Raw genomic sequence first — 26,056 nt, 5'->3', positions numbered from 1 at the left:
ACTTCCGGGGCACCCACCGCTTCCGGGGCTGGATCCGGCCGCGCCTGCGCAGGTGCCGGCAGCGTGCGGCCCCGCCCCGCCCCCGGCTTCCTGTGCAGTTCGGCGCCGGAGACTGAACGCCGGGCACTGGACTCCGGAGCCGAGTCCCCAGCCCTATTTTTGTACTTTTAGAGACCGGGTCTCACCGAGTTGCTTAGCGCCTCGCGGTTGGTGAGGCTGGCTCTGAACTAGGCTGGCCACCGCGCCGGCTCCCGGGGGCTTCTGAGAGCGGTTTTAGGTCGCACTGGAAACGTAAGTTTATACCCCGACCCCCAAAAGGGAGCCCCTAGACGGCCTCGGAAATGTCCTGCACCTGCTCGGTGACAGGAACGAGGCAGTGGCCCAAAACACCCGCGAGCGTCGAGCTGCGGAGACTCCGCCCGCGGGGGCACAGGAGGCCTCGGTGCAGGCCCGGCCTGGCCGTCCCCTCGGAGGCCACGGGGGCCCCGTTCCCCGGCGCCCGTGGAGGCTCGAGGAGTCCAGAGGGGCCTCCGGACACGCCGCTCCCAGGACGCGAACCCCGAGGGGAGGAGCTTCCGCCCCTCGAGGCGCCTTGGAGGCTGCCGAGCACCGTCACCTGGGCTCAGCCCGCCGGGTGGGAGGAGCGGGGAGCTCTGGCGGCTTCCCCGGCACTGTTGGCCTTAGGCAGGGGACAAAAACCAGGGCACAGCCATCCGCACCGCACGACAGTTCATTTAGCCCAACTTTCAAACGTTCACGTTACAGAAGAGAAGACATAATACAGCCAATGAAATAACTGTTGGCAACACTGTTCCCCACAATATTACATAAAAGTGGACAAACATTAAATAAACATTCTGTTATTAATAAATATATTAACACTGAAAATCATGTATAAATTAGGAAATAAATGTACAAACTATTTCACAAAGTGCTTTTTAAAATATATACACAACATTCAAGAAATTCTTAATGTAAGACATTCCAGATTGAAGTTTTGGGGTAATAAGTTTTTAAAGTATCTTCCTCTTTCCAAAAACATTGACACGATCCTTAGAAAAACTGGGGGGGGTGGGGCTGGGGCTGTAGCTCAGTGGTGGAGCGCTTGCCTAGCATGTGTGAGGCCCTGGGCTGGATCCTCAACACCGCATAAAAATAAAGAAATAAAATAAAGACATGCTGTCCACCTACAACTACAAAAAACAAACAAAAACACCCACACCTCACACACACACACACGGGGATGGAACTATCTTCACGGTTACCTGACGTGTCCAACATTTTCAAGCAGTCCCCAGCTGAGTTTGCAAATTACTTTCATAAAAATTTCCAGAAAGGAACAAAATCAAGAGATGACCCCTAAATGAAATTGCCAGTGCCTCTGTCATTTAGCAATTAAGAACTCTCATTTCTGTAATTTAATATGGGCATGATATTTTTAAGCCCTTATCAGTGTTAAGGATTTCTTTTTAAAAAACCCTATGCCTATAACATAAATACTGAAATGCTCATGTTCTCATAGGAGAGTGGAAAATGTCCTACAACAGGAATGACAGTCAACAGAGAAAAGTCCTTCCATCTGAGCCTTGGTTCTTCTCTATTAATGGCAACAGTACCTCCATAGTTCCCAGCAGGACTGCCAGGATTAACTGCAGCAAAAATAGTGAAAGTGAAAAATCAATAAATAAACAAATATGTCCTGTAAATTCTGAAGTACTCAACTCTGGACCTAAGAATTACTTTTGCTGTAATCCCAGCTACTCAGGAAGCTGAGGCAGGACGATGGCAATTTTGAAGCCAGCCTGAGCAATTTAGTGAGATCCTGTCTCAAATAAATAAATAAATAAATAAATAAATAAATAAAATAAGGGTTGGGGAGTACTCAGTGGTACAGCGGCCCTGGGTTAAATCCCCAGTACAAGGGGGGGGGGGAGAAGAAGAAAAAAGAAAACGAAAGAAAGAAAAAAGTAGATAAACTTTTAAAACATAAAATTGATTAAAGAAAACATTGTCTTTAGTAGGCCTAACATCTTAAGCACTGGAAAATCTTTGTATTTTCTGAGTCATTTTTGGAAATACATCAGCATTTATACAAAGACTTCTCTTTTAAAAAAGGATTCACGGTAAATACAGTGGTCGTTATTACCCAGGTAAAGGCTGATCAAGGGTCCGTGATCCTACAGGTGGAAGCGCAGGCTTTTTCCTTTGGCCATGATTTTCCAAGTGTGCTGTCTTGATATTTGCACAGAAGATAAATGGGATTGAATGTCCTAGTGATGTAAGTCACTCACTTTTCATCATATAAAACCTTTACTTTTCATTCAGAAGGACACAGGGAAGTTACTGGGGTTCTTTTCAAAAACAGGATGCAGATCTTAGATATCCCTAAAAGGAAAGAAACGCCTGCTTGGAGATCAGAACAGGTCGGTCCTGGAAGAAATGACACAAAATGAACAGCTTGCCAAGTGCTGGGAGATTTGGTATAAATACTTTAAATTCCTCGAGTTTAGGACTGGGCATATTAAATATTCGAATCCTAGAAAAGACATAAGATGAACAAAGGCCAAAGCTAGGCCCTTTCCGACTGCCCTGCTGGCAGAGAACTGCCTCTGCCCTTGGGTGACACGACTCTCCCTGGGCAGGCTGACCACACGCTGCCCTCGGGCTTGTTTATTTGGAATACAGTCGCTGTCCTCTTCACCTTTAACACAGGACAATATCCTGGAAAACTGCCGGCGAAGGACGAGGCAGTGGAGGGTCTGGCTCCTGCAGGTGAAGCTGTGCATCCTTGTCACACCAAACAGAAATGGGCCCACACACAGGGCCCAGCACTGCTGGGCTCCGGAGGCCGAGGGCAGCAGGCAGTGGCCAGAGCAGGAGTTGCTCCGGCCACAGCACACCCAACAGGAGGGAGCAGACCCAGCTTGCTCACGTGAACACGAGGACCGTGGCACCCTTCAGCTATGTCCCATCGCCAGGCACAGAACACTGAGGATGAGATGACCCCCAAAACTAGCTAGGAACACGGAAAAGAGGGTGGGGGACAGAAATGGGACAACTGCTCCATCGCACTGACATACAACACCACACACGGCACCCCAGGTCTCGGCACAGTGCTGTCTTGCGCCAGAGGTGCAGGTGGCTTCGTACCCAGCATAAGGTGGGCTCGTTCACATGCAGGCACGGCGCTGGGCAAGGGGCCAGCAACACGGCACAGTTCATCAGAACCACCACAGCTGTCCAGCGCCCAGACACACTCCCACCAGGCTCCAACAAGAACATGGGTCCTTCATTGCTGGTAGTTTCCGTACTGGCCCTAAAAGAAATCAAGACTTAGAGGTTTTTTTGTTTTGTTTTTTTTGTGGTGCTAGGGATTGAACTCGGGGCTCTGTGCATGCCAGGCAAGCACTCTACCAACTGAGCTGTGTCCCCAGGCCCAAGACATGGTCTTGAGTAGGAGGGTTGGCACTCAAAAGCAAGGCCAGGCCCACCCCAGCCAACATTCAGGCACACAGGAAAGCCCATCTGGCCTGGTCAGCTGAGAGAACAGCAGCGTTCAGGCCACTCAAAGAGCTGGGCAGCCTGAATGCCTCAGCACAATCCAGCCCAGGGCTTCTCAAGCAGAGCTGACCCTTCCCCAGTGACACCTGGCAGCCTTTGGGTGCACTGGCATCCAGCCAGAGGCCTGCAGAGTGCATCACGGCCCCACAGACCCCTCCAGCCCACAGCCCACCACAGCCCACGGCAGGACCCCACAGCCTGCAGCCGGCCGTGTATCTCCCAGATACACAAATCAGGATCCTGGGAGCTAGATGACACTTTCCCCAAAATGTCACTGCTCTCTTCTCTGAGGCAGGCATAAAACTCCAAGTCTTCCAGTCGGTCCATCATGAGATGAGAACGTTCACTTGTTATTTCCTAGTGATTCCAGTTTTGCATCAGGGGCAGGTTGCCGCCTCCTGGATTCCACCAGCGGCTCCCAGTGAACGCTTAGAGGCCAACCCCAGAGCCCGTCTGCATGCAGGGCCAGCACGCTGCACCCAGAGCGCTCAGAGGGCACTCTGGACCACGGTCCCCCATGTCCAGGGGTCTGCTCCTTTAGGGACTCTGCCCTGATGATCACACGGCTGGCTTTACCCCGTGCTACTCACAGTCAAACTTCAGGTTGGTTCACCCTTTTAGAAGCAGGATGAGAAGCACTTAAGAAATTTGGGGCTGGGGCTGGGGCTGGGGCTGAGTGGTAGAGCGTTCACCTAGCACGTGCAAGGCCCTGAGTTCGATCCTCAGCACCACATAAAAAATAAATAAAATAAAGGTATTGTGTCCAACTATGACTAAAAAGTAAATATTAAAAAAAAAAGAAAGAAAGAAAGAAAACACCCTCTTAGCCACTCAGTTATCCAAGGAAAACAACCATAACATGGTGCCTTTGGAATTTCACTAGCTGTGTGAGGTCACTGACGCCTGCTACCTACACGTCACTGTGGAGAGTCACCTTTTGCTAAAGACTGTCTTCAAAGGAAGCTCCAAATAAATGTCTGAGACACATCTCCCTCTACTGTTCCACACTGCAGCAACCCGGTCTTTTTCCTGCTGTCTACAACACAACAAATCCGCCATTCTCCAGGACTTTTGCACGTCCTCTCCCTGAGCCTGGCTCTTCTCATCTGTGAGGGTCCTTGCCCCTTCAGTGCTTCAGGCACACAGACCCTGTCCTTGCAGTTGCAAAGGGCGACTCCTTGTGAGGCCTGTGAAGCCCTACGCCCTGCAGCCTGTCCCCATCACCTCTTTACTTAGTTATTTGCTGGTTTGTTTACTTCTATGTGGTGCTGAGGATTGAGCCCCAAGCCTCCCGCACGCCAGGCGAGCGCCCTACCCCGAGCCATGACCCCAGTCTCACCACCACCTCTTCCCAGGCTCTTGCTATGCCGGGTTTCGGCCACACAGGCCTTATTGCTGCAGAAGTCCTCATTCTTGCCCACCAAGAATGGTCTTCCTTGACTCCTGACCAACTGTCCCCTTAGCAGACAGGGTTCTTGTCCACCCACCTGCTGCCCTTCTTGACCTGCTCCCAGGACAGTAGTGGGTGCCACCAACTGTGTGCTGCCTCCTGAGTGAGCTGTCTTTGCCCACAGCACAGGGTCCTGTCACTGCCCGCCTCACCCTCCTGGCAGAGGCCCCAACCTGCTAGGTGCACAGTGAAAACCTGCAGAACTGATGGAGCGAAGGAGAGCCTAACGGTCAGTCTAGGGTGCAACAGGCCAGCTGTCTGTCGAGGTGAGCACAGCAGCAGAGACCTTTTCTTGGTACTGGGGACGGAATGCAGGAGTGCTTTAGCAGTGAGCTATATCCCCAGCCCTTTTTATTTCATTTTTAAAATATTTTTAGTTGTAGATGGATACAATATCTTTATTTTTTTAAATTTATTTTTATGTGGTGTTGAAGATCAAACCAGGCCCTCACACATGCGAGGCAAGCGCTCTACTGCTGAGCCTCAACCCCAGCCCAGCCCTGTTTATTTTGAGACAGGGTCTTACTATGTTGCCAGGCAGCTCTGAACCTGCGATCCTCCTGCAGCCTTCAAAGTAGCTATGGGTGTGTACCTCAGAGCCGAGGCAGAGGTGATCATTAAAGGAACCTGGAACCAATCAAGGCTACCTCAGTATTCTTCATGACTGTCATCTCCACAGCCCTGGGGGGGGGGGGCGCTCAAAGGGCCCAGGTAACTTGCCTGCTCATAGCCATAAGGCCGCTGCTGCTGGGCAGAGGGTCCCGTCTGCGATGCTCGGTAGCCCCCGTACTGCTGGCCTTGTCCTTGCTGGTAGCTGGAGTACTGTGAGGGGGCACTCTGGGCAGGCCCTGAGGAGACACAGGCTCTGTGAGGACCAGCACTGGCTCACCCCTCTTTTGGAATCTCCAAAACACCAGGGACCTGTTCTTCCTCAACACGAATACGGGAAGAGAGGGCCATGGGACTACTGGCCAGACCCAGTCCTGCACCCTTGCCTGAGATGGGCCACATGGCCTCTTCCCACGCACTGATCCAGACCAGCTGAGGTCACACATGATGGGCACTGTCAACTCGTACTTTAAAGATCACAGGAAACAGGGGAAGCTTGCAGCAGAGGAGAAATGGCCAGCATTTCTGTGAAAACTAAGTTGAAGGCTTTGGAAATAATCGATAAAGGCCGGCCATGTTTTTACCGACCGAGGGCCTTGCGTGTGCCAGGCCAGCACTCCACCACTGCGCTGAGCCCAGCTCCCCAGGCTTGTCCTAGATGCTATTTAATTGGCCGTGTCATAAAGGCAAAGGGCCCTATCCGGCTCCCTCCTGCCCCGGAACCCTATGGGCTTCATGGGGCTCTTGCCCATGGGGCCCACCCTGAGAATGGGTCTGAGCGGCCCCAGCTCCTTTTCAAAAGGCACTCAGACGACTCAGGTGCAGCGAGGGCTGAGACCCACTGGCCAGAATAGCTTCCTCCACGACTCAGGAGCTGGCTGCCTGCTACACCAGGGGAAGAAAATCCTGCCTGACCACAGGCCCGGAGGCTGTTTCTGTTACCAAGGGCCTAGGCTCAGGGGAGTGAGCTCAGCAGGGGGAGACCATTCCACCCCAGATTCAAGGATAAATAAGTGGAGAGGTTCCTTCTTTGGGTGGGTGGGGGCCTGTGAGGACTAGTGTTTTTTCTTTCCTGAGACTAGGGATTGAATCCAGGGCCACTTTACCACTGAGCTCCAGCCCCAGCCTCCCCTCCTTTTTGTTTGAGGCCTGGAACTTGTGATCCTCCTGCCTAGCCTCCTGAGTCACTGGGATGACAGGCATGGCCACCGCAACCCCAGCAGAGGTCACTGCCTGCCAGCTCTGACCTGGGGACGGGCAGCCTTTCTGTGCACCTTAAATGCCGATTGCTTGCAGGGATCTCACCCAGTGACTGCAGGGTGAAGAGGGCAGGCGCCCCCCAGGTCAGGGGAGTCCCAAGGGGAGCTTCCTGCAGTTTGGGTCTCTGGCCAAGTGCAACCTGTAGGCAAGGGGCCAGGCAGGACAGGGTCCTGACATGGGCAGACTGGGGCCAGGGCCCTGCTGAGACCTGGCCTGGGTGGACTGAGCTTGTTCCTGCTGAAGGGAGAAATACACTGGCCTCTGACTCCTGTGCACCCCATGGATCCTGAAAGCAGAGTTAGGTTGTTCAAGGGCCGTGATCAGCCTCGGCCAACTTCCTGGCTAGGTCTCAAGTTAGCGATCCTCTCGTGGGGAGCAGAAGCTCTTGAGTGAAAAGTGCTTCTGGTCCTGCCACTAAACTAGCCCCCTTGCAGGCAGGCTCGGGGAAAGCCCAGCAAAGTGGATGCAGAAAGCACCGTCCCACGCAGGGCCCAGTGTCTACCATTATGCTCCAACAAAAGGGACCAGGTCTCCCTGGAGAAGTGGCTGACCATAGGGCTACACAGAAAACACAGAGGTGCTTAAAACCCCCCCAAAGTGAAACATGCTAAAGGGACACAGTGGCCAGGCACGGTGGCACACAGCTGTAATTCCAGCTGCTCGGGAGGCTGAGGCAGGAGGATCGTGAGTTCAAAGCCAGCCTCAGCAACAGTGGATGCTAAGCAAGTCAGTGAGACCCTGTCTCTAAATAAAATAAAACATAGGGCTGGGGTGAGGCTCAGTGTTTGAGTGTCCCCGAGTTCTATCCCCAGTACCCCTCCCCCCCAAAAAAAGGGGGGGCATAGGGGCCACAGCCAGGGCTATTCGACCACTAAGTACAATGGTACCAGACCATGACCCGATGTGGAGGTTAACGTCCACCTGCATGCTGACCTAAAAACACACCTGGAGGGGTGAGTGGACAGACAAGGGACATTTCCCTGCAGAATTCCAGAGGACATGTGAAGATGATCCCTCTTGACCACAGCTTACTGACCTACTCCCCAGAAGGAAGGGAAGGAGGGAGGAATGAACAAGGGAGACACCTGGCTACCACCACCAGGGCCAGGCAAGCTGGCCACATCGCCACAGGCGAGCTGTGTGAGGACTGGCTGTGCGAGATGGGACCCACTGATCTTCCTTCCAAACCCACGACCTAGTCTCACCTGGGGAAACCGGCACACCCCCGTGAGGCATGCTCACACGCCTGGCCAGTGTGCCCAAGACGGTCAAGGGGTGAGTCCATCTGTGACACCCAGAGCAGAGGAGCCCATGGACAGAGGATGGACACCAGGGACCAGGAGTCTGGACGCAGGGTGGGTCTTTTCCCCAGGGAAGGACACCATGGACCAAGAGTCTAGACCCAGGGCGAGTCTGGTCCCCGGGGAAGGACACCAGGGACCAGGAGTCTGGACGCAGGGTGGGTCTGGCCCCGGGGAAGGACACCAGGGACCAGGAGTCTGGACGCAGGGTGGGTCTGGCCCCCGGGGAAGGACACCAGGGACCAGGAGTCTGGACGCAGGGTGGGTCTGGCCCCCGGGGAAGAACAGCAGGGACCAGGAGTCTGGACGCAGGGCGGGTCTGGCCCCGGGGAAGGACACCAGGGACCAGGAGTCTGGACGCAGGGCGGGTCTGGCCCCGGGGAAGGACACCAGGGACCAGGAGTCTGGACGCAGGGCGGGTCTGGCCCCCGGGGAAGGACAGCAGGGACCAGGAGTCTGGACACAGGGCGGGTCTGGCCCCGGGGAAGGACACCAGGGACCAGGAGTCTGGTCCCCAGGGCGGGTCTGGCCCCAGGGAAGGACAGCAGGGACCAGGAGTCTGGACGCAGGGCGGGTCTGGCCCCGGGGAAGGACAGCAGGGACCAGGAGTCTGGACGCAGGGTGGGTCTGGCCCCGGGGAAGGACAGCAGGGACCAGGAGTCTGGACGCAGGGTGGGTCTGGTCCCCGGGGAAGGCCACCAGGGACCAGGAGTCTGGACGCAGGGTCGGTCTGGTCCCCGGGGAAGGACACCAGGGACCAGGACACCCCGGGAGCAAGCGCCGGTTTCCCAGTCGTGGCAGCCACGTCAGGTCACCACAGGCCCTGGCCGGGCGCAGGTCGCCCTGCACCATCCTGGCCACTGTCCTGGAGACCTGGAACTGCTCCAGTATGAGGCCCTAAGCAGGCGCATGCCCACCTGGGGTGCAGGGCGGGCCCTCAGGGGAGCACCCTCTTACCGTAGGCCTGCTGCTGCCCGGGGTAGCTCTGCTGGTTGGGGTACTGCTGCTGGGAGTAGGTCTGCGGCTGGGCGGTGCCCTGCTGGTACCCAGCCTGCTGCTGGCTGTACTGGGAGTTCCCTGCAGAGAGAAGGGCATGCGCTCACCGCCGGTGGCCAGCAGCAGGCCCAGGTGGGCCGTCCACATGTTCGAAGTCTACATCTCCTCTTGACAAAGAGCTACATGGCCGGCGTGGCCACTGGCCAACGCCAACGCCCTGGGATGCACTGGGCCCCACAAGACAGGCCGAGTCCTGAGAGGAACCAGGGCCTTGCAGACCTAACTGGAAGGCGCCCTGGACACAGCCGTGTGGATGAAGCCATGTGATGGAGCCATGCTTCTCCACGCCAAAGACGGAGGGGGCGGCCAATGGCTTCTCATGGGACGTGCCCTGCTGACCCCCGGCCTCCGCCTTCAAGCCTCCAGAGCAATGGGTTCCTGTTGCTTTAGGTGGCCAGATGATGGTCCCTTGCCACCGAATGCCCAGGAGACTGGACGGCCCACGAGCACAGCACCAGCGGCAGCTGGAAGCGAGAAGGACACCACAGCACTGACCAAAGGCACCTTGGCTGTGAAGGCCCCTGGCCAGGCGAGCGGGCAGAGCACCACGTCTGGAAGGCCCAGGAAATGGCGCAGGGAGGCCAGCAGAGCCTAGCACAGCTGCCTGCAGGCATGCACCTTCCCTCGTGTTTTCAGACAGCGGGGCAACCCAGGTACTGAGAAATGGCTACCAAGCCAGGGATGGTCAAGCGGGTCACAAGAGAGCTCCAGCAGTCTCCTGGACCACCCTGTGCAGTGAGCACTGCTGTCGTCCCCACTCTGCAGGTGGCGAAATGGACGCAGTAGCCTTCCTTGGAAGACAGGCATTCAGACCCACAGGCCCTCTCATCCTGAGCCACTAGCCACAGCAGGGCCTCTGGGAGGGGCGGGACACCTGTACCCTGTCTCCAGGCCACTGCCTTCTCCTAGGGACATGCAGTGTGATGCCCAGGAGGCTCATGGCAGAGGGTCGCCTGGACACGTCCCTCAGGTCCAGATGCAGTCAGCTGAAGGTCACATCCCTACCGGGCCCAACGGGCTCCAGGGCTTTGGGGACATCAGGCTGAGGCCACAGCTGATCCTGGGGACCAAGTTCCTACTTCACCCAGTGCATGCGGGCAGAAGCTTCCCACAGGCTGCCGTCGCCAGCAGGTGGGCAGAAGGCAAGAGGGCGCCGGCTCTCACTTCCTCTTCCTTCAGAGAAAACACTTGTGCTCGTTTCCAAAATCCGACTCCTGGCTGTGCCCTCACCAAGGCCTTTTCATTTCAGAGACATCAAGTGGTGAAGTGGCACACGTGTGCAGACAGCCTCGCCAAGCTCAGGGCACTGACGAGCTGCAGCCTCCCCACGCCGACTGCAGGGCCAGCAGGTCAGAGTCCAGGCAGGGACGCCTCCCCCAGGAGGTGTCTAGACCACGTCCTGCCTCCTGCTTTCATTTGTGTGGGACCACATCTGCGTGGCCCAATTCAAGGTCCAGGAGGGGACAGAGGCTGGGGCAGGGGCTGGGAGGCAGGTGCACCGCTGGGACCCAGAACATGCCCAAAAGGAGTGGCTCTTCTTATGAAAACGTCCCTGGAAATACAGGGCGGCACCCAGGGGCCCAGGGCGAGATCCCAGGAGCCTGTGCTCCTGCGACCGGTCTGGCTACGGGCGACGACTTTTCTAGGACCTGCAAAAGTTAAGTCCTTTGAAACCGAGTCCTAGTAACAGACTTCTAGAAAGCCATCTGCGTCCGTCCCACGGTCCGCCCGCCGTCTGAGCGCCCAGCTTGAGCTCTTAACCCAGGCTCCTCCTCAACACGGAGCTGGCTCCAGCAAGCCGAGGGCAGGCGAGGCGACTCCAGGGAGCCAGAGGACTCGGCTCAGTCCAGCACTCAGGACTCACCAGAGCCTCAGCAGGCCCCTTGGGGGCCTCGGGTCTGGCCAGCTGCACTATTCTTGTATTCCCTGGCCCCATTTTTACTCTTCATGAAATGACAAGTAAAGGTGCCTGCTCTCGTGCACCTGGAAAACCTCCAGGGATCTGGGAGGAGCAAGCACAAACGTCAGATGTCTGACAGCAGGCGCGTGGATGGGGCCTCAGCAGAGCTGGACAGCCCCGGCCCGGCCTCCGCGCCACCAGGCACACACACGCTCCACCTCTCCCACTCCCAGCTCTCTGTCTAGGAACCCGCAGCCTCCTGTGATGTGGTCATGAGGGATAAAGGGCAGCACTACATACAGTGGAAGGAGAGGCCAGCCCTGGCCAGTATACATGCTCAGCTTACTAACACACGGTCAGGGCGTGGCGGCACGAACAAGGGACAAATTAATGAGTTCTGGAAGCAGAAATGCAGCATGGGGTGCGCTCTGCTGCTGCTGGGATGCTGCCAGTCTGAACCCCCACTCCTAGGGGACATGTCAGTCACACTTGGAAGGGTCCTGAGCAACACCCAAGAGGACACACCAGGGGCTCTTGGGACTCCAGGAAGCGCAGATGGTGTGGATGACCGTACAGCTAGGGTCCTCCTGTCCTGGTTGACAGCCAACATTTGACACTTCCAACTCTAACCTCTAAATAAGCAAATTCACTCTCATGATTCAGAAACGTAAAACCAAACAGGGGCCCACCTCGGGGAGGGACAGAGGGCACGCCACTCCTGCCGCGCTGCCCCCCCCCAACTGTTCTCACTGGTGTCTTGGATCCTTTCCCGGCTGCCTGGGGTGTGCTGAGGCAGCGTGGCTGAGCACAATCCTGTCCTCCCTCTTGTCTGCTCTGTGCCTGGCCTCTGCAGTTCATAGGGAGCACCTCTTCCAGGGTCGTGCCCAGGGGCACTCAGGAGGGACTCGCTCTGTGAGGGCTGTGCTGCTGCAAGCTCATCACAGTGCCAAGCCCACTGTACCCGAACCCCTCCGGTCAGCACTCTATGGTGTCACACTCCTACCCAGCTCACTCAGCCCACCCCAGCCCTCCTGCCTCTGGTCCTTGATGGTCAGTGTCTATGATCCACAAGGCTCCTGTGGAAATTCTTTATGTTGGCCTCTGACTTCCAGGGGCTGCTCTGCACCCGAAGGAGGCAAGACCTATACCCCAGTCCTCAAAACAGCACTCCACTTCTCACCTCACCCAGGACCTCACAACGCACCGCTGTGGGGCGAGACAGACCACAGTCCCTTTGCACAATTTCCTCATGCTGCAGTCTAATGAGAAGAACGGAACACAGCTCTTCTCAATCCAGGAGAGAGCCAAGCCATCTGCCACCATGCTGGCATTATATCCACTTTTGTCAATTACACCTTAATAAAGCTGGGAGGAAAACTGGAAATATAAAATAATAATAATACAATAATTAAAAAAAAGAAAAACACAGTGGCACAGTGATGCACACCTGTAATCCCAATGACCTGGGAGGCTGAGGCAAGAGTACCTCAAGTCCAAGGCCAGCCTGGGAAACAGCAAGACTGCCTCAAAATGAAAAATAAAAGACGGGAGTGGCTCAATGGTAGAGCACCCCTAGGTTCAACCCCCTGTACCGCTGAAAAAACAAACCCAAGTCTGCATCTTTATGGTGCACAAGAGGTATGACGTGGGTGTACGTGTGGGTGGTTTCTCCACAGCAGGTTGGGACCCATTAGCTCAACAGCAGAATACCTATAGATCCAGTTCTCAGAAAAATAGCCCCAACAAGTGCACGCAGCCCGTGGGCCTGCCTGCTTCCAGACAGCTGTTTCTGTGGAAAGAGGGGGCCGTGAAGAAGGTCCCTGGCTGCGGCACCACACGCAGCCTCTCCCAGACCAGCGCTGGCCCACCATCCTTTCTAGATGGGGCCCCTCCGGGAGGGAGGTCCCTCATGCAGACTCACTCTGTGCTGCCCGACAGAGCCAGGTCCTCCCACGTCTGACGGTCCTGCCTTTACTCCATCAGCTCCTAAGGCCCTCAGACCCGTTCATGCTGGCCACAGACAACTGCCCGGCAGCTCAAAGCCGGCCCTCTGCCCAGGGCCCTAGGCAGGACGAGTCCTGAGAAGCACCCAGGAGGTGGGGCATGTCTGCTGGTGTCTATTCTGGCGTGAACTGCTTGTGCGGCTGCCAGGACCATCGAGGTGCCCGTACGCGACTGTCCCTGCAGACCCTCTGGGTCTGTGTTCCTCTGCAGCTTCCCGTCCTGGGAACCCGCCTCAGCACCAGGTGGGGCCAGCAGGCCAGTGTCTGCAGGCGGAAAGCCTGGGGGCCAGACCCACCCCTCAGGACAAGCAGGGTGGGCTCAGCAGTGCAAGAAGGTGGAGCAGCCCAGGACACTCACTGGGTCCTGGCAGGTGGCCTGCCGCCAGCCTTCTGGAGGACTTTCCCTGTTTTCAAATCTTCTAGAATATTTTGCCTCGTGTAATTAAAAACCAGGATGGCTTTGTGGAAAGCAGTGTGCGGGCTCCTGGAGAAGCACAACTGCCCGTGAGCCACAGTCCCACCTCCAGGCCCGCTCGAGGGTGGAGAGCAGGGACACAGGTGCAGCCTGCCACCTTCACCACACACCATCAATGACAGCCCAAGCACAGGCCAAGTGTCGGGAACAGAGGAGGGCAGAGGAAGCACACGGCGGGACTTCAGAAAGGGCCACCCGGCCCCGCCACCACAAGGAAGCGGAGGACACCAGTGGGCTGTGGCGAGCTGGTCAGGGAGGCCCCAGGCAGTGCACACCACGGAGGCCGAGGCAGAAAGGTGGGGGGGGGGGGGGCAGGGCTAGCGTTCAGTGGGGACAGTCTTGGTGTCAGGTGTGGGAAGCCCTGTGTGTGTGGGCGGCATGGTGCTGCGCGCCACTATGAATGTGCGCAGGCCACTGGGCAGGCTGTCTGAACAGGGCTACATGGTAAGTGTCATCTGTGGCCTATTTACCACAAACGCATGTAAGGAACGCACCCGGAGCGTGGCCTAGGCAAGCCACCTGTATCTTGCTCTCCCTCAGCCGGCCCGTCATAGCCCTGCCATTCCCACCACCGACGTCTGCACCAGGAAGCCTGGAACTCGGCAGCAGAGGCCCAGCAGGCCTGTGAGCTGAGGGCACTCGGGGCTGCGCTCACCCGCAGGGGATCTGACCTCGCAGCTCTCTCCCCAAGGCACCTTCAGCGATGGGCCACTGGTGGCCAGGGCGGGCACACTCACACCATGAAGTGGGAAGGCCAGGGCTGTCTGCCTGAGAGCAAGCTCCCATCATCCGCCACCTCACCTTCACCTGACAGGTGGCGTGGCCATGGCGCTCTGGGCAGGGCTGCAAGCGCCTGGCCCAAGACATGTCTGACCCGGTCGGCAGGGCTCTGGAGAAATGCTGGGCCAGACCTGATCATGCTACCCCACCCCACACACTCCCGGCCTGGCTCATGAGGGCTTTAGGTGCCTCGGTCCCTGCTGGGTGGCTCTGATTGAGGAGGCTGAGAGCAGCTCCCAGGCCACACACTGGACAGCTGGACTGCACGGCAAGTTTGTCCCCAGCACCCCCAGTGTCCAGCCGAAGCTCTCCCATATCCCAACACACCAGGCAGGCAGGACCCGGCACCTGGAGGAACACCCGTATCTTCTAGGAGAAGGTTCTCGCAGCTCTGTGCCACCGTGTGTCTGGGTCCAGGGCGGGCCCGGGCAGCACTGCTGGCTCTCAGGGGCGTAGCGTCCCCGCTCAGGGCTGCTTACCCCCCTCATAGTAGTGCTGCGTGGACTCCTCGAAGGAGCGCTCGTAGCTCTGCTCCGAGTAGGACGACTGCTGGTAGGCATAGTCACTGTGGCCTGCAAGAGACGGGCATCGGCTGTGGGCAGGCCGCACGCTGCCTCTCGGTCCTGGGGGAGATGTGTGAGCCCAGGAAAGGACAGTCGGGCCAGGCCAGGGACATGGCAGAGCGGGTCAAGGGCCTGATTCCCCAGATGGCCACACCCTGACCCCAGCAACTTGGGGGTTGACAAGTTCAGGGCAGCCTCAGCCATCAGGATAAGAGGGAGACATGCCTGGGACATAGCTCCAGAATCAAAAACAAACCAACAAAACGCAGGCGTCACTTCCCACTCCCCGGGCTACTGAGAGGCCAGGTCCAGTCTGTCACAGCTGGCTCCGGGAGCACCAGCTGCTCTCCTCTGGCCCTGCTTGGCTCTTGGGGCTTCTGGGCAGGGTGCTGTGTGGCACTATGACGACAGGGACACAGCCTGCCCATGGCTGGCCTCGGTGAGCACCTAGCACCCATTTCCCAGCAGGAGGGCACCTGTCTCACGCCCAGGCTCACTGGGCAGCCCACCAGGCTGTCCTCTAGGGAGCCCTGTCTTTGTCTTCCCAAACCTAGGCATTTTTTAAGACCAGTTTAAATGCTACCTTCTCAAATCCTGGGATGATCTAAATGGACAATCAGAGGTGACAAGTGGCGGGTGCTGTGCAGGCCTGCCAGCCCCCCGAGGCCGTCTCAGGCTCCGTCTGTGGCAGACAGGCCCTCCCAGCTCAGACTCCACGGCTGAGCCTGCGTCCTGCCCCCGGTGCTCGGGCCTCACCCTCGGGGTAGTACTGCTGGCTCATGGGCTCCGAGGCGGCCTGGCTGTGGCCGTAGGGCTCGCTGTAGTACTCCTCCTGGCCCAGGTACTGCTGCGCAGAGCCTGCAGGCAACACACGCTCAGGACCCACCCCGCGTGGGGCAGCTTTCCTTGCAGCCAGGACCCAGATGGGCAGCAGGGCCCACCACCAAGAACTCACCCGGGGCCAGGACCGCAGCCACCAGGCCTGCCCTCCTCCCGCCCCAGCAAGGCTCTGGGTCTTGCATCTGTAACCACCACCAGCTGCCCCTCCCCCGGTGGCCCAGAGGACCACAGCCCCACACCAGGTCACCTCTAGAACACGCGGACCCTCAGCAGGCCCAGTGTCCTCGCTCACACACAGGTGGGGAAACGCGGGAGCAGGGGTCCTGGGTGCATGCTTCCCTGAGGGCCTCACCTTGCTGGGAGGGCCGGTAGGGCGCCATGGGCCGCTGCCCCATCATGCTGCTGCCCTGGCCGCCCTGGCCCATCATGGCCATGGACGACTGGCCCTGGTAGTGCTGGCTCCCGCCCTGCGCAGAGCTGTAGTGGGATGTGGCCGCCTGCTGGTGCATCATGGAGACTGTGTGATAGAGACCCCGAGTCACCTGGGAAGCCCAGGCTAGCCCCTGACCCACCCCCCCCCGCCATGTCACCTGGACCCCAAGGCATGCCTCCCAGCGCAGGGTCAGGGCCCAGGGCTGGGTGCTGGTCTACACGTGCCTCTGGGCAGGAGGACGGGGCTCCCACAGCAACACACCATGGCCCCGCAGCTCTCCGCAAACCCTAGCCCAAGCAGTCCTGACCTTCCCTGTCCCTGGGCAGGTCCTGAGTCACACTGTCCCCTGAGCACCCCGACTGACCCGCCTGTTGGCCTGTCACACTCGTCCTGCTCAGAGGTGCGGGGCAGCTCCAGAGAGACAGGCAGGAGCCACCGTTTTAAGGTTTCTAGCAACCACGTTGGAGAAGAAAGGGGGGTCTGTCCTGATACGTCAATGCTTCCAAGTTAAATTTTAGCACGTGATTAACAAACTTGGGAGGCATTTCACCTCCTGTTCTGTAATAAGCTCTAAAGACTAGTGTTTGTAACCCAGGGAACATCCTGCACCGGGAGCTACTCCACCGAGCCCATGGGGCTCCCAGACCCAGGCCATGCTGCCCACCCCCCCACCCGGGGTCCCCGGAGAAGCAGCCCAGAGTCACCATCACTGCATGCCACTGGCTTGGCCCTATGGAGGCCTGGGGGAGGCAGCCAGCCTACTGATACTCTCCTTCCCTGTGCCCAGTACATGGGTGATCCCGGGACCCACAGGCACGGCCTGCACATACTCCCAGTGCGAGGAGCCGGCCCACGGTGAGTACCTGGGTTGGACTGCATGTTGATGTTGGTCCGAGACACATAGTTGCTGATGGCGCCCTGGCCCTGCATCGGGACGCTCTGAGAGGCAGGTCCCGAGTGGCTGTAACCAGGTCCCGAGCCGTGGCCACTGCCAGACATGCTCATGGAAGTGGTGGGCAGGGTGCTCTGCACCGTCTGCTGCATGGACACGTGACTGGGACCTGTGGAGGGCGGGCATCAGGGGCGGGGCCAGTGAGCACCTCCGTCTCCTCTGGGCAGCTCTGGGGAGGGAGGCGACTAACCCAGGTCAGCCCCAGATCAAGCAAGTGCGCACGTGACGAGCGGGTCCCTCTCCAGGCAGCCGGGCTCCACTCCCACTGGGTGCCCACTGGAACCGCACTCTGCATTCGAAGTGGGCATTGTGTGACCATGTGCGCATGGTGGGGTCTGGAGCTCTGCTCCCCGGGCCCGGTGACTCCAGGACGCGGGAGCCAGGGACACCGAGCCCAGCCCTGCAGGCTGTGGGGGCCCCACGGTGGCAGCTGCCCCTGTGGCTGTCTCAGGGACCGTGGTACTGGGAATGTCCCCTGCAAACCTGCTCACCATTGCCGATCTGGCCCTGCATGAGGGAGGCCGGGGGCAGGCCTGTGCTGATGGCATCGCTGAGGCTGCCTTGGGGGTGCAGGCCCTGGCTGGAACCGCTCTGGCTCAGTGCTCCGGGGCCCAGGTTCATGTTCTGGGTCGGCGGCTGCAGTGACAGAAGGTTGGGAGGATGGCTAACTAAGAGCCACCAACAGCCACCTGGGATTTGGTGGCCCACAGAACTTTCACTGCATCCATGGCCATCTGTTCAATGTCCGAGACCTACAGCCACTGTCACGCTCTGCAGCACAGTGGTGGTGACCAGGCCCCAACATCTCAGGCCTAGTGGAGACAACACAGTGTAAACAAGAGCCCAGCCTGTCCACACACACTTGGGTGTTCAAAAACTGGTCCCCTTGCTGGGACGACAGGGAACCCCTTTGCTGGCCCCCCATATCCTTCTCAGGATCGTCTGACAAGCACCTCAGTGTCCACATGTGGCTCAGTGTAGAGGACCCCTGTGTTCTATCCCGGGACAAACACTACCCCCTCAAAAAAGCCAAACACTGAGACTGACATCTAGAGTATTTGTGGCACTGGGGGTTTTCCTGGTTAAGCTCCGCTTCCAGTCACACTGGGCAAGGCCGAGTCAGAGCCCTGGCCCCAAAAGACAAGGAAGGGCCCAGCAGGCCCAGAGGGACCCCACTCCAGTGCTCAGATACCGGCCGCCCACCCTCCCAGGTTGCCTGCTGGGGGTCGAGTCACCCTCCCCAACGGGAGGGACCTGTGCTCCGCCGGCAGGTCTACCACCAGCGTGACAGAACGGTTCACACCACAGCCCCAGGCCCAACGCCTGCCTCCCCAAGATGAGGTCCCTCAGGTCACCTTCCTACTGGAGGTGACACGCTGGGAACCTGGACCTAGGCAGTGTGTGGCTCCTGGCGGTAAGTGGGGAGCCCTGGCCCCCGTGCCTGGCACTCACGGCGGGCAGCAGCGACTGCATGTTCTGGTTGGAGTCAGCTATGGTGGCCAGGTAGACCAGGTTCCGGTGCAGGATCTGCTGGTACCTGTGGGGGGGACACGCAAGTGAGGCAGAGGCAGGTTTAACCAGGAGCTGGGACCTCTAGCTAAACCCTGTCAGGACCCTGGCCCCAGAGGACACCAGGCACGGGCCCCACGGCCTGGTCAGAAACAGACAGGTGGCAGCGCTGGGGGTGCAGCAGGGCAGGCAGGAAGTGGACCCAGCCCAGCGCTGAGCAGGCTCCCGCCCCGGGAGGAAACGGTGCTGGGTCTCTTCAGAGAGTGCAGGTGGGGGACTGGCTCCAGGAGGCAGAGGCCACAGGGGACAGAGCAGGCAGTGGCCCAGCGTTGGGCTAACTCTACAGCCAGCTGCCCGAGCACCCCAGAGGACACAGAAGTGACAGGGACCCCAGGCTCTCCCACGTCACACCCGGGGTCCCATCCCCATACACTCATCACTTGTGGGGGACTTGAGCCCCCCCACTGAGCCTGGTGACCCACAGGCACACTCAGCGGGAGGTGCCAGGTCATGGAAGGCCAGGGCAGGCCCTGGTGTGTCCACAGCTATGAAGGCCCGGGCCCCCTGACCCCCCCCACACTCACTGGGTGCACTCCGCCGTCTTGCCCTTGCTCTGGTAGTCCAGGATGCACTGGATCAGGTGGTGGTTCTCGTCCAGCATCTGCAGCAGACGTGGGTGTGAACGGGGCCTGGGCACCAAGGCTTCCTCGGAGCAGCCACAGGGCATCCGCCCAGCAAGCCTAGCTAGTTCACCACAGGGTGCAGGACCCCGCGGGGTGCCTCGGAGCCCCATCTGCAGGGCGTGACAGGTGCTCAAAGCATAGCAGACCCCAACAGGCGTACCACCCATGTGACAGGAAGGCTCACACCACCAGCCCAGGCCCTGAGCCCGGCCTGAGGTAGCACACAGGGTCCTGCCCTGGGGACAGGAGGAACTGCAGGCACACGGCCTGGGGCAGGAGGCAGGCAGGATGAAGGAGCTGAACAGGACACACAACTGTGGCCACTGACCCGCAGCCTCACCCCTCAGGTCTCCGCCACCTTAGTGCCACATGAGCTGTGGGTGGGACAGACGGGCCTGCACCCCGCAGGGAACCCCGTCGGCCTCGCACGGCGTAGGTGTGTGACACGCACCGACTCAGGACCTGAAACCCAGGCTGAGACCAAGGCCACTGAAAGGCAGGCGTGGGCACCCCAGAGCTGGGCAGGGCTCTCAGCGAGGGTGCACAGTGCCAGGGTCAGGAAGGCCAGGCTGCTCCCCAGGCACGCTCCACACAGCAGCATCAGTACTGCAGGGACTGGTCAGAAGCAGGTTCTCGAGCCTGTCCCTGCCCAGGTGGTGTGCCCAGAGGCCTCTGAGGAGCACTGGGCTGCCTCACTGTCCTGGTATGTGCCTATCCAGCAGAGAGGACGAGGTAGTGGGGACAGGAGCCTGGGTATGAAGGTGACTGTGGGCAGCGGGGAACCACACCGGTTTGTGGGCATGGAGGTCACGTGAGAGGCCCTACTCCCAGGTGGCTACTTGGGGGCAGCACAAGGATGGCTAGGGAGGCCCAGGGGGTGGCCACGGCGGGTGGGACAAAGAGGAAGGGAGCTGTGGGAACCACAGCACACGGCCACAGGAGCCATTCCCTACCTGGAGGGACCATGCCCTCCACGGGACAGAGCGCATGGCACCTGTGTCTCCTCATCCCCGGAGGCCTCTCCTCCTCTCCTCTCTCAAGAAGAAGGAAGGACAGGCAGGCACAGTGGCCCATATCTGTGATCCTAGTGGCTCGGGAGACGGAGGTAGGAGGGTTGTGAGTTCAAGGCCACTTCATCACTGTGGCAAGGCCCTGCCTCAAACCCAAACACACGGCCACCTCAGCCCCCAACAGCAAGGGGAAGAGGGGCCCACCTGCCCACTGTCCCTCAGGGCTGCCTACTTTTCCTCCTCCCTCCAATGCGGGTCCCTGAAGTCTGTCCTTGGGGTCTAGCTCCTGGAGCACTGGCTATGCCGCCTGGAGGGCGAGCACAGCCTACAGTTCTGTAAGTTTCCACGCCCTTCTCTCCACAATCTTTTTTTTTTTTTGGTATCAGGAATTGAACCCAGGGCCTCTGCCCCTGAACTACATCCCCAGTCTCTTGCTAAGTTGCCTAGGGTCTAAGTTGCCCAGGCTGCCTTGAACTTGTGACTCTCCTGCCCGGCCTCCTACACCCCTGGAACCACAGGCCTGCCCCACCTCTGCCCCTCTACTTCCTGTAGCGGTCTGCCCCACTGTGACAAGATGCCTAGCCCAGCTCAGGCGCGGAGCCGTCCTGAAACAGGGAACCACTAGGGGGCGCTGCCAGCCAGCAGCTGCCACAGAGCTCGCCTGTGTGCAGGTGGGGGCAGCTAAACACATGGAAGAGGGCACTCCGGGTCCTTCTCCAGACTGATTAAAGAAAGAAGCCCTGGGATTTCTTGTTTTGATCCCAGCATCCAACTCCTGGTTACCCACTCCCAGGCAGGATTCTCTCCAAGGACACTAATGGATGCTGCGAAGCCACCTGGGCCACCCACAGTAGCTCAAGTGGAGAAATGCTAGGTGGTCGCTGTGAGGATTATGGTACAACCACAGGATGGGACACTGCCCAGCCACGGAGATGCTTCACAGCTCGCTCTCACACAAGGAGACACTGGGCGGCTCTCGGGATGGTTTAGAGGCAGCACACAGAGCTACAGCTCCCGTAAGTTAGAAATCCTTGTAGGAAAGGGGAGGGATGCAGGCTGAGCGCCAGACTCTCGAAGATCTGCCCACAGAGTAAGGGACAAGAGAAGAAGAAACGCAGGAGGCCCAGAACAGGGCTCAGAGAGCAGCTGGAGGGAGAACCGCAGAGCCAGGGTGCTGATCCAAGCGGGATCTGACCTGCTGCACAGAGCCACGTGGGCAAAGGCCAAGGAGGCTCAGGACCTACTCACCCCTGACCCCAGAGCACTGGGGCCCTCTTGGCAGGAGATAAGATGTCCAGCCTGGGAGGAAAGATGCTGGACTCCTGAGAGCAGAGAGCACCTCCCAGCAGAGCCCCCAGCACACGCCTGGCTGGAGTACAGTCGAGCCCCACCACACCTGCTCCCCCAGAAGGAATGAGGCCTATTTGGAGGCTGAGAGGCAGCAGCCTGCAGAAGTTGGAAGCCATGGCAAATGCTTGGGAGACCAGGACCACGACGTCCGGCAAATGATGGATAAAGAGCAGTCATCACCAGGAGAGGGGATGGAAACCTGTTTAAAACAGCACCAAGGGCCAAAGAACTCCTGGGAATAAAAACTATTCAGGGGGCTGGGCTGGAGCTCAGTGGTAGAGCGTCCGCCTCGCATGTGTGAGGCCCTGGGTCCGATCCTCAGCAGCACATGGAAATAAATCAAGGTATGGTGTCCAACTACGACTAAAACAGACAAACAAAAAGTCCAGGTGTCTTCAGAATGAAAGGACCCCTAGGAGAGAAACAAGACTGACGGAAAAGCGATGCGATGACAGGGACGGCGGGGCTCCTGAGAGGGATGACCCAACTGGAGACTGCAGAGGGGTGGAGACCTGAGGGGGCGACTTCTGGCAGGGCGATGGCATTGCAGAGGAGACCCCAGGAGGGCAGTGAGCCCCCAGAGGAGAACCCTGTGGGCGTGATGACCTGGCCCTGACGGAGGGTTCCAGAGTCACCGATCTAGCTGAGGGACTCCAGAGGGGTGATGGAGGAGCCTGACCTAATGGACAAGAATTGTCAAGGCAGGATCCTGGAACCCGGAGGAGGAGACCCAGCCCGGGGACTTCTGTAAGCACCGCAGACCACTGAAGGAACCCGACACCGTCCACATTTACCCACGGCAGAGACGGCAGTTAGGCGTGAGAGTTCCAAACAGCTCACACTTACACACGCAGGGTCCACAGGCAGTGCCTCCTGCCTGGGGCCTATCACGAGGAACGGAGTCCTCAGCTCTCTTGCCAAGGGCCATTGCTGCATTCTGGCCCCTCCTCTACGCATCCAGAGCTCGGTGAAAAGGGTGAAGGCAGTCACGATGACACTTTAGCCACAAACACAGCTCACTAGGTCACTTTGGATTCGTTTTCAAAACGAGAAAACCCAGGCCTAGAAAGCCCATGTGTGGACGGTCTCAGTGAAACAGGAAAGTGAACCCAGGACGCTGGCCCACTGCCCTCCTCAGTTCCACCTGTGTCCACATCCGGGCCTGCTTGGCAGAAGCCTTCCTTCCACCTGTGGGACAGCAGGCCTTTCCAACCCTCTGCCTTCTCTCCCTTCACATCACAGATCAGGCACCAAAGCCGGGCTCTGTCTCTTTCCAGCTGCACAGGGTTTATAGGACATTCATGCCTCTAAGTCACTAAAGGGTAGATACCCTTTATTCCTGCACTGCCAGGGGCAGTAGGCATTTCTGCAGCCTGCTGATTAGGGGTTCCAATGAAGCTTCCCTGTGACGCCAAGCACTCAGAGGCAAGTGGCCTGCACTGACCCACTGGCCTAGAAACAGGCTCAGGGCAGAGGGCCAGAGTCCTGAGGAGGGCTCCTAGGGGACTACCAGGGAGTGAGCCTCACCAGCCATGACCAGAAGCTGCCCTCTCCTTCTGCCCCAGCTCCCCACAACCAGGACACCCACCAGCCTTAGAAAGGAAATAAGCACAGGGAGGTGGGCGGTGCTGTCTGTCTCCAAATGCACCCTCTCACTGGGCGGAGGAGCTCCCGAGGCCCTGGCAGTGGGCCAGCAGACACCTTGGAATACCCAGCCAGAGGGCTCACAGCCCCACTGCACTGGGTCAAGGGGATGAGGCTTGGCTGTGACTGTCCCCACCCAGGGAACAACATCCTTCCCTGCTTCACCCCACGTGCACAGTGCACTACTCAGGTTCAAAGGCTGTGCCAAGAGGATTCACAAAGAGGCCAAAAGGCCAGTTCTCCAGTGGCTCCTGGATCCCTCCCCACGGTGGACCCCAGACAGAGCACCCCATCCTGGAGATGGAAAGACAGGCTCCTGGGCTCCCCTTCAGTGGTGGGTGGAGGAGAGGAGAGGTGTCTAATCACAGTGAAAGAAGTGCTGTCACTCCTAGAAGTCACTACTTTGCCATTTTTTTTTCTTTTCTTTTGAAACCAGGGCTTGAATTGAACCCAGGGGCACTTAGCCACTGAGCTACACACCCAGAGTCCCCATTTAAATTTTTTTTTTAATTATTTAGAGACAGGGTCTTGCTGAGTTGCTGAGGGGCTTGCTAAGTTGCTGAGACTGGCTTTGAACTGGCAAACCTCCTGCTTCAGCCTCATGAGCTGCTGGGATCATAGGTGTGCACCACTATGCCCAGCACACCTCACCATGTTAATGGCAGGCTCAAGTGCCCAGGCTACTCACAGTTGTGGGGGCAGCTCTCTTCACAGGGGAAGACATACCTTTTCAACTGGATCACCTGTGTTCTCTGTGATAGCAGTTCCAAGTCCGAGGACAGCACAGAAGACCAACTGCTGACCCAGCTCCCAAGCCCTCTCCCATCATCATCCAAACCTAGGCACACATCCCTACCCAGATTGTCACCTCTCACCTATATCCCTTATATCCCATACCTGGGCACAGGTACACTGGGGCAGGGCTGTTCTGGTTTCCACCACTTCCTGGCTGGGAAAATCTGTTGCCTGAAGAATCTGAGATGCCTAAATGGGGACTGGAGTGTGAAGTACAAATTTCTGAATAAATATTGAAGCCAGGAACAGACTGTTAAATTCCAGAAGGCCATGGCTCCAGGAGACCTGTGGGATGCTGATGTGTGCCTCCAAGTCTGGGGTCCACCCTCCCGGCAGGCAAAAGTCCTGGCCGGATGCCATAGCAACAGCAGCCCCCTGCAGCCCCTGAATCTTGGTATGTCTCAATTTGCTCCACTATAAAATGGGTACGATAATGACTTCCATGAAGAATTAAATTAGTTAAGATATGTAAAGATCTTCCAACAGTGCCTAGAATGCCATGGCGCTACAGCAGTGTTTGCTAATAAAAAAGCCACCCTTGCAACCCTTCATTTCGGCTCTGGGCAAACGTTTTCTCCCCTGCTTGGAGCGAGCCAGGCTCCCCACTTGTTACTTAACCACTACATTTCTAAAGACAGCAACAGCAAGGGCACTTCCGCCAAGAGAGCAGGACAGCAAGGCGAGCACACCGGGGCGGAAGAGGCTTACAGGAACCCAGGAATCCTGCTGTAGATGGAACCAGAGTCCAAAAGAGGAACAGACGCAGCTACAGAAGTCGCGGACAAGCTCCGACAGGAATGCCTGAACACTCGTTTTCTCCTCCACATCTTCTAACGGCTTTTAGGGAAGTGGCCCCCGCCCGTAAGAAGGCTTTCTCTAGAAAGCTTTGGCCCCAACAGGCGAGAAGGCGGTAGGGCAAATCTGCCGTTTCGGTTGGGCGAGGACGCTGAAAGCGGACTGACCAGGAAAGAGGGTGGGGACGCGCCAGCCCGCAGGTCTGCCGCGCGCTATGCTCAGGGCTGCGGGCCGCGGGACCTGCACTCACACCCCCGATCCGTCCCTTTGTGCCTGGCGCTCTGCACCTTACTAAAGCGGCTGCCTCGCCGTCGCCGCGCGCCCCTTCTCCACTCGCCAAGTTGCGCGCTATGGGCGGAGCGGCCCGCGCGTGGAGCCCCAGTCGGTCGAGACAGCTCCGGAGGCGCGCTCTGCGGACTCGGCAGCGCGCTCGGGGCCAGCACCCCGGCGGCCACCCGGCCCTGTCGCCCCGCGCCCCAGCCAAGGGAACGCGCGCCCCCGCAAAGTCAGCGCAGGCTCTCCTGGGAGCGCCCCCGTCGGCCTTCAGCTCCCAGGCGCGACACTGCGGACGGCGGGGCGCCGGGCCGCCGTCGGGTCTCGCGGCCACCCGGCTGCGCCCCGGCTTTGTTCGCGCCCCGCGCCCAGCCCCGCGCCCGCCGCCCACACCCCGCAGACCTGCGCCGCCCACCTTTTGAATGGTTTGCTGCGTGACCTCTCCTTTGCCTCTCGGCCGCGCGGACGCGAAGGCCACGGACATGGTGGTGGCGCGGGCAGAGCCGGTGATCACCGGGGTCTATCCTCCTGCGGCGCCCGGCAGCCCGAGGTGCCCATTCTCCGCAGCGCGGGCGGGGCGGGGGGCGCCGCGCCGTGGGCTCGCCCGCCCCGCCGCTGCCGCCGACCGCCGGAGCCCGCCGCGCTACCGCTCCGAGCGCCGCCGCCGCCGCAGGCCGCGCTCCGCGCAAGGCCCCCCGGAGCCCGCCCAGCGCCCCGCGCCCGCTCGCTGCCGCCGCGCCGCCCCCCGCGCCCCGCGCCGGTGGTTCCGCCCGCCGCGCCCCGCCCGCCTCGCACGTCCGCCTGGCGCGGCGAC

General features: G+C 58.9%; 1 protein-coding gene and 1 long non-coding RNA gene across 5 annotated transcripts; one reads left to right on the top strand and one right to left on the bottom strand.

Moving 5' to 3' along the window:
* The first annotated feature begins 2 nt into the window (after positions 1-2).
* On the top strand, positions 3-1,706 carry LOC144378218 (uncharacterized). Its single transcript, XR_013439906.1, has 2 exons — positions 3-291; positions 1,523-1,706. It is a non-coding gene; the product is annotated as an uncharacterized LOC144378218 (long non-coding RNA).
* Ss18l1 (SS18L1 subunit of BAF chromatin remodeling complex) lies at positions 713-25,880 on the bottom strand. 4 transcript variants are annotated; one of them, XM_078052102.1, is made up of 11 exons: positions 25,658-25,875; positions 19,277-19,353; positions 18,636-18,720; positions 17,675-17,819; positions 17,095-17,292; positions 16,151-16,315; positions 15,715-15,816; positions 14,875-14,967; positions 9,139-9,258; positions 5,732-5,859; positions 713-3,316 (listed from the first exon to the last, which is right to left on the bottom strand). In XM_078052102.1, the coding sequence occupies exons 1-11, from the start codon at positions 25,724-25,726 to the stop codon at positions 3,290-3,292; spliced, it is 1,209 nt and encodes a 402-aa protein (XP_077908228.1). In that variant the 5' UTR covers positions 25,727-25,875; the 3' UTR covers positions 713-3,289. The 4 variants fall into 4 exon arrangements, with proteins under 4 accessions (XP_077908228.1, XP_077908227.1, XP_077908229.1 ...); XM_078052101.1 differs by lacking the exon at positions 713-3,316 and adding an exon at positions 4,631-5,638 and having other exon boundaries at positions 25,658-25,878; XM_078052103.1 differs by lacking the exons at positions 713-3,316; positions 15,715-15,816 and adding an exon at positions 4,631-5,638 and having other exon boundaries at positions 25,658-25,880.
* Positions 25,881-26,056: the final 176 nt, after the last annotated feature.

Source organism: Ictidomys tridecemlineatus, chromosome 5 (genome assembly GCF_052094955.1).
Source record: "Ictidomys tridecemlineatus isolate mIctTri1 chromosome 5, mIctTri1.hap1, whole genome shotgun sequence".
NCBI classification, from domain to species: domain Eukaryota; kingdom Metazoa; phylum Chordata; class Mammalia; order Rodentia; family Sciuridae; genus Ictidomys; species Ictidomys tridecemlineatus.
This window is presented reverse-complemented; position numbering and strand designations above follow the sequence as displayed.